Source organism: Triturus cristatus, chromosome 7, assembly GCF_964204655.1.
Source record: "Triturus cristatus chromosome 7, aTriCri1.1, whole genome shotgun sequence".
Classification (NCBI taxonomy): domain Eukaryota; kingdom Metazoa; phylum Chordata; class Amphibia; order Caudata; family Salamandridae; genus Triturus; species Triturus cristatus.
Window position 1 is genome coordinate 1,639,576,375 of NC_140590.1, and position 7,858 is coordinate 1,639,584,232.

The 7,858-nt window shown below is 50.1% G+C and overlaps 1 protein-coding gene across 1 annotated transcript; it reads left to right on the top strand.

Annotated features, from left to right (window-relative positions):
• The first annotated feature begins 774 nt into the window (after positions 1–774).
• Positions 775–1,500, top strand: LOC146812604 (uncharacterized). Its single transcript, XM_085615174.1, has one exon. It carries the CDS (start codon positions 775–777, stop codon positions 1,498–1,500), a length of 726 nt encoding a protein of 241 aa, XP_085471300.1.
• Positions 1,501–7,858: the final 6,358 nt, after the last annotated feature.

Genomic DNA, 7,858 nt, shown 5'->3' on the forward strand with positions numbered 1-7,858 from the left:
AGACAGAGCCCGCCCCCGGAGAACAATAGTCCCTCCCAAGGCAGCATTTCCACCTTTAGTAAAGAAACCTAAGGTGACCAAAAAAGGAAAAGGGGGCAAGGGATCAGAGGATACACCTAACCTTCCGGTAACACCTGAGCAGCCGGTCCTCCCTCTGCCGGTGGTGCTCCCTATGCCAGTCCTAAATCCACCTGAACCGGTGCTCCCTATGCCTGTGGACACCCCGCACCAAGGCTTACTAGCCCTGTGCCAGCTACCCCATTACCTGGGGTGCCAACAGTACCCAGCGTGCCCCCGCTGGTTACTCACGAAATACCCTTACAGACAGGAAGTGTCCCATCGTTGGAAGGGCGGGACGATATAGGGGCAGTCCTAGCAGAGATTAGAGGGGCATTGAAGGCCTTGGTACCCACGCCTACTCCTCCGCCCCTCGCAGTGCCAGAGGTAGCTCCTGTAGTAGCAGCAAGCGCAGTAGGAGTTTCCAGTGTGATAGTCCCCCCTACATCAGGTCAGGCGGGGTCAGCAGCAGAAGAGGGGCAGACGAATAAAGCAGCCATTCTGGCAACAGTGGCGACACTTCTGGCACAACTGGGTGCACCCTTAGCAGGGAGCCCAGGTACCGGCGGCGCGACGGTAGCACCATGGGCGCCAACAATAGGTACACCTGATCTGATAGGCGAGTTGAATAAGCAGGTGGCCCTTTTGAGCAAAGCACAGGAGAAAGGTGCAAACACGCCCCCTCTGGCGGTGGGTCAAACGGCCCCCGCTGTATCCATGACAACAGGTGTGACAGCAGGTAAGACAGGGGAGTATGCAACTAAGGAATTGGATGGTGCTTCCAAACCAGGGGGAAGTCATGATGTTGTATTATCAAAACGTGGGAAATTGGCATCACACGTGGCACAGGAAACATGGGAAAAAATATGGAAAGGGGATTTTATCGATATATTCTCCTTGATTAGACCCAAGAGGAGGGAGGTAGAATCTAAAGAGAAGGAGGGGAAAGACAGTTCCTTCAGAGAGAGGAAACCGAGGGTTGAGGAGTCGATCACGAACTGGTTGTTTGGTTTTAATGTGTTTTCCATAGTAATGCTGGAGAAGAAACCAGAGTTGGCTATTCCCCAGATTTGTTATTCCAACAAAATTTTGAAAGCTCAAGCAATGTACGGGGGTATGGCTTGGCTAGATTATGATAGGGACTTTAGATGGGCCAAGGTAGATGATCCAGACATGGGCTGGGATCAAACTGAGGTAAATGTGTGGTTGGAGAGCGTCAACAACAAGGCGCCCATGAATCAGCCCTTTCGGACTTCCCAGGGAGGAGCGGGGGAGAAGAAAGGAACATGTTGGACTTTTAATAGAAAAACGTGTACTTGGGCCCCCGGGACATGTAAGTTCAAGCACGCTTGTGCCTACTGTGGTCACCCATCTCACCCGGAGTTTAAATGCATCAAGAAGTCCAAAGAAAAGGGTAGAGAGCCTAAAACCCCGCAACAGTGAGCTGCCCACGCCAGTTGATCTAGGGAAGCTGATTTTCTGGCTGAATCAGTACCCGAATAGGAAAGCAGCCAGAATATTGTACGAAGGTTTCTCCATGGGCTTCCGCATCCCAGCGCAAGGTGTGCCACCGGTGGGTTATTGCAATAATCAACTGTCCACACGCTCTCATCCTGCAGTGGTTAGTCAGAAGGTCGACAAAGAGAGGGCGCTGGGGCGAGTGGCTGGCCTGTTTGCTGCTCCTCCATTGCCTGGGTATGTGTGTTCTCCGCTGGGCGTGGTCCCTAAGAAGGAGCCAGGCCAGTTCTGGATGATTCACAACTTGTCAGCACCGAGGGGGGCATCAGTGAACGATGCAATAGACCAGTCCCTCTGCTCGGTGACATATGCTTCATATGATGCGGCCCTGCAAAAGCTACGTGACCTGGGCCCCTGTGCCATCATGGCTAAAACAGACATTGAATCTGCTTTCCGGTTATTGCCAGTCCACCCCAAGGATTATCACCTGCTGGGTTTTCAGTGGAATCACCAGTTCTACTATGACAAATGTATGCCCATGGGTTGTGCAGTATCATGCAAGTACTTTGAAATGTTTAGTTCAATGCTGGAGTGGTTGTTTGTGTTCAGGACAGGGCATAGGGAGGTAGTGCATTACTTAGATGACTTTATGATCATGGGCCCCCCAGTGTCAGCAGATTGTGGCCAGGCATTGACCAAGCTAGTGTGGGTATGATGACTGAGCTAGGCGTGCCACTGGCTCCTGGGAAAACGGTGGGCCCGGCCACTTGCATGTCCTTTCTGGGCATTGAAATTGATTCAGTATTGGGAGAATGCAGGTTGCCGGTGGACAAGGTGCAGGCTTTTTCAGACGCGATAGATTCTGCCTTGGCCGGGCCCAAGGTCACGCTGCATCAACTTCAGGTACTGGTGGGTCAATTGAATTTTGCACTGAGGATCATCCCGATGGGATGTCCTTTTTCAAGGTCTATTGCACGGGCTATGGTAGGATTAACTCAGCGGCATCAGCACGTGCGATTACAGGAAGATGTGAAGGAGGACCTGAGGGTCTGGCGCAGTTTCCTGGCCGATTTCAATGGGAAGGTTATTTGGCCAGAGCCCTCGGTGTCCAACGTTGAATTGGGGTTGCTCACTGACTCAGCCGGCAGTATTGGTTTTGGGGCGGTTTTGGGTCCACACTGGTGCAGGAGCAACTGGCCAGCTTCATGGCATGAGAGTGGTTTGACCAAGAATATAAAATGGTAGAGAAAGAGAGGGAGCGCACTCTGTGGTTCAAGCAAGGTAATCCAGGTAGAGCAGTGTATGGGTGCAGACGAGTAGATCCCCCTGAGTAGGGATGAAATCCAGCGAAAGCACGTTCTAAACAAGAGCGTGTCACTCGAATTGCACTCCAATAGAGAAATTAATCATGCGCAGGTAAATTCGATTATTTTAGATTTATTCATGTGAATAGTTCAAGTAAATCCTTTGAAAAGAAATTTCTTCACGAGATTTCAAACATCACAAACGAGTGTATTACAATTCATAACTCGATGTAGCTCAATGCATTTCGGGCCAGTGTGGCCCTTCATCAGGGGCGGCACTATAATTGGAGGATACAAGGAAGCAGCTTTAATCAATACATTCATATATGGTACAAAATGAAAAAACGTTAAGAGTACACTTCAAATGATTTAAGGAAATGTCTTAGTGGGTAGAATAAAAACATAAACCAATGTGAAAATACATGCTGTTAAATAAAAATAATAATAATATTAATAATAATAAAAATAAAAATAAAAATAGGTCCTGTTAGATGAATGTCTAGCGATAAAAGTAAAAGACAGGCAATGTGAAAGTGACTCGTGTACGGTGGGTAACTAACGGTAAAACGTGGATATATGCGATTTAAATCAAATGAAGGGAAACTGGAAAGTGGCAACCATAGTTTAGTTGCGTGGATAACAGTTTGAGAATATCTGAGGTGTGCATGCTCAAAAGGTACATCAAAAAGTATAAGAGGCTCATAAGAGGGACCTATTTTTATTTTTATTTAACAGCATTGATTTTCACATTGGTTTATGTTTTTATTCTACCCACTAAGACATTTCCTTAAATCATTTGGGGCCTCATGTAGGTAGCCAAATACCGGTCGGTAACGGCCGATTTTCGGTAAATATGCCGTTACCGACCGGTATTCAGACAAGTGAGATGTAGGAGTCCAAAAACCACTTTTCGGTAAATATGAGGCGGTAAATACCGATTCATAGTTACCGATTTCTAAAATACCGATTCATATTTACCGAATACATTATTAACGAATCGGTAAATATGAAGTGGTAAATATGAAGTGGTAAAAATTTAAAATGACATGTAGGAGCAGTCGGTAATTAAGAAATCCAGGAAAATCGGTAAATAAGAGTCGGTAATTAACACGGATGGAAAGCAGGTGGTAACCATCAACAATGCACATAAGCAAACCCAAAATGCAACAGCGTGGACAACATGGCCGCCATGTACGTCATTGCAAGGCGCCTACGTCTACAGGCAGCAGGACTGAGGGTGTGGCGACGGGAGGAACAAATCTACAGACAGCGCATCACACTATTCCAGCTGACTGATGCAGAGATACATGAGAGGTACAGGCTACACCCCGAAACCATCATGGACTTAATCAGGGACCTTCACCCACTCCTGGACCAGCCAATAAGAAGGGCGCACGCCATACCCCCACATGTGCAGGTGCTCTGCAGCCTACATCTGTTGGCATCCGGCAGTTATCAGGTGGTGATAGCTGCGGTGGGTGGGGTATCCCAGAGTTGCCTGTCACGTTTCTTCAGGAAGTTCCTGGATGCCATGATGCAGAGAATGCACCACTACATAAGCTTCCCAAACACACAGGCTGCACTGCAGAAAACAAAAACAGACTTTTATCACATGGCACAGTTCCCCCATGTCATCGGCTGTATTGATGGTACACACATCCCAATCTGTCCTCCAGCTGACACAGAGCACATCTACAGGAACAGGAAGTCCACCCACTCCATCAATGTGCAGGTGATCTGTGATGCAGGGAACATCATCACAGATATTGTTGCAAAGTTTCCTGGGAGCACCCACGACTCTTACATCTTCCAGAATAGTGGGATCTACACACGACTGAGAGCCGGAGAATTCGGAGAGGGATACCTGCTGGGTAAGTAACAGTGACGCCCCTTGAAACCTGCAAATCAGAGTGTATAGAGGCATGTAACTGATGGTTCCCTTTTACTCATCCAGGCGACAGTGCATATGCATGCCGTTCATTCATCCTCACTCCCTACCTACACCCAGCAACCCAGAGTGAGAGACGATACAACGTGGCCCACAAATCTACACGCAATGTGGTGGAGCGCACGTTTGGACTGCTGAAGAGCAGGTTCCGCTGCCTCCACAAGAGCGGAGGCGCACGCCAGTACAAACCCATCACCTGCTGCAAGATAATTGCCACTTGTGCAATGCTGCACAACCTTGCCACGAAAAAAGGTACAGATGTGGAACTAACATATTTTGAGGACAACGAGGATGAGTCAGGCCAGCCAGAGGGCAGCGCAGCTAGAGTGCCAACTGCAATCGATGGGAGAGAGAGACGGGCAGAGATCACATGCAACTACTTCTGAGTAAGTGAGGGGACACAGCGAGTCGTGAGAAGTCATGACGTAGTTTAATGTGGCACCACGCCATGAACACATGAACAGGCCAATCTGGCAATATGCCATCCATACAATGAGTATGTCCAGGGTTACGTCACCCAATGGCAAGTGGATAAGCAGGGCCACATCAATGTTTGCGCATACGCGCTGCAGTGGTGGATTGCACGGCCTGTGCATCCTCACTAGAGCCAACCCCAAGCCGCCTGCTGCTCCTGCGTGCTTCTGGGACGGGGGGTGTGATGCTGCTGCTGGTGTCGATGCTCTCCGCAGCATCCCCTGCAGCAGTTGTCGACGCCTGACTAGTCAATAGCACCCCTAGTGCACTTGTCACCTGCACCATCCCCCGTGACAGGTCGCTGCAGCACTGTGTTAGGCCCTCCTGCATCGTCACAGAGCGCCGGCAAAGTAGGGAAGTCGCAGTTGCCAGACGGTTGAGTGCCCTGCTGGTAGTGTCCCTTCTCTGGCGTTCCCGGCGCCGTGCTTCGATGTCAGCATCTAATTTGCTGCACAACTGCTGGATTGACTGGGACATGTCCCGAATGCCCGCAGCCATGCCGCCAATGTTTGTGTCCATGTTGACTAAGCTTGTCCTCATCACCCGCATGTGCCTCTGGACTGACATTACTGCCTTTGATTGCAGGCGCTGTTGCTTCAACATTTGGCCCTCGAGCCCCAAGAAGACACCATGGCCGTCAGTGGGTGCTGGTGGACTCTGGACACGCGACCTGCGGCGCCCTCTTGCTCCCGTCTGTGCTGCCTGTGAGGTGTGGGGCACAGTGGGATGGCTCCCTTCCTGGGGCCCGGTGCGGTCTTCTGGGCCCATGCTGTCGTCTGACGAGGTGTCGAAGGCTCGTAGCCTGGCTGCTGGACGCCTCCTCATTCTCACACCTGCAAGCGGAGATGTGGCCGGTGAATCGAACATGAGTGGCGATGCTGGCTCTGGTGGTGGTGATGCTGGCTCTCGGTGAGGTGATGGTGGCTCTGTGTGCGGCGCGGCTGGCTGCGTAGGTGGTGCGGCTGAAAGTGGGCCTGCTCCCTGGTCTGAACTCGTGGTGGCTAGAGGTGATTTTTGTGGCCGGTGTGCCGTCTCCCCTGCAGCATGCCCTGTACTGCATGATGTCACATCTGTGGACAGAAAAACAACATTGGCTCAGTGTCCCCGAAGGGCTGCATTGCAAGCGTCACAATAAATCATTTCACATTCCAATCTGTCCTCTGTCTCCTTGTGCCTCGAGTGCGTGACATGCCTTGTTGCCCTGTGACATTTACGTCATGGTTAGTGTTGCCCTGACTACATCTCCCGGAATGCATTGCCTGTCTGCACTGACACGTGTGGACTGCAGTGTGATTCTCGTTTCACAATGGGGGATGTGGGATAGGGGTAGGGGCGGCTACATTGCTGTGCTTTCGTCTTACCTTGCTGTGTTGCGGCTCTGGCAGAGCTGTCGGCGTCCCCAAGACCCACGACGCTCTCTTGCTCGAGTGTGGCCGCCACCAGCTCCTCCAGTTCGGTGAGGGCAGGTGCCCTGTTGGTTCCACCTCCGGTCTGGCTGGCCTCCTTCTGGATGTCGCCCATCTTCCTCTTGGTCACAATCCTCAGGTCATACCAGCGCTTTTTGAGGACCTCAATTTCCCTGTGGGTCACTCCCACAGCATTGACCTGCGCCTGGATGGCCAGCCATATGTTGCGCTTTTCGGCCTCAGGCACTTGCAGGGATTGCCTCCCAAACAGCTTCTGGTGCTGCTTCACCACCTCCTCCACCAGCACCTGGAGTTCCTTGGGGCTGAATTTGAGCTTCCTCCTCCTTTCCCCTCCGTCTTTCTGTGTGCTCTGGCTGGACATGCTGTTCGTTTCCCGCTCGCACATGCAACTGCTCCCTGCCTCTCCTCTGCACTCCGAGCCTCTCCAGGGTCGGCTAATTATGTACACCTGCCTGGGTGTGGCCACTTCGGCTAATTGTGTACACCTGCCTGGGTGTGGGCAGTTCCTGGTTGGGTGGGCTGTCGTTGCACAGGATTAGCTGTTTCGTCAAGTCATGTGATGTTATTTACTGAATCCGTACGTACCGATTCGGTATTTTCCGATTCGGTAGATACCACCTCGGTATTTTCCGATTCGGTAGATACCACCTCGGTATTTTCCGAATCGGTAATTATCACCTCGGTATTTACCGAATCGGTGAATTCCGATTCGTATTTACCGACTGTTACCGAATCGGTAACTGTTACCGAATTTTTACCTACATATAACTTACCGATTCTAATTTACCGATTCGGTACGGCTCGGTATTTACGAACCGGTAAAATTTATTTACCTACATGAGGCCCTTGAAGTGTACTCTTAACGTTTTTTCATTTTGTACCATATATGAATGTATTGATTAAAGCTGTTTCCTTGTATCCTCCAATTATAATGCCGCCCCTGATGAAGGGCCACACTGGCCCGAAATGCATTGGGCTACATCGAGTTATGAAATGTAATACACTCGTTTGTGATGTTTGAAATCTTGTGAAGAAATTTCTTTTCAAAGGATTTACTTGAACTATTCACATGAATAAATCTAAAATAATCGAATTTACCTTCGCATGATTAATTTCTCTATTGGAGTGCAATTCGAGTGACACGCTCTTGTTTAGAAAGTGCTTTCGCCGCGTTGACCAGGAATATAGCC

What these genes read in the sequence shown, in the direction of transcription:
- LOC146812604 (XM_085615174.1), top strand. Translation starts at nt 775, where the DNA reads ATGACAACAGGTGTGACAGCAGGTAAGACAGGGGAGTATGCAACTAAG.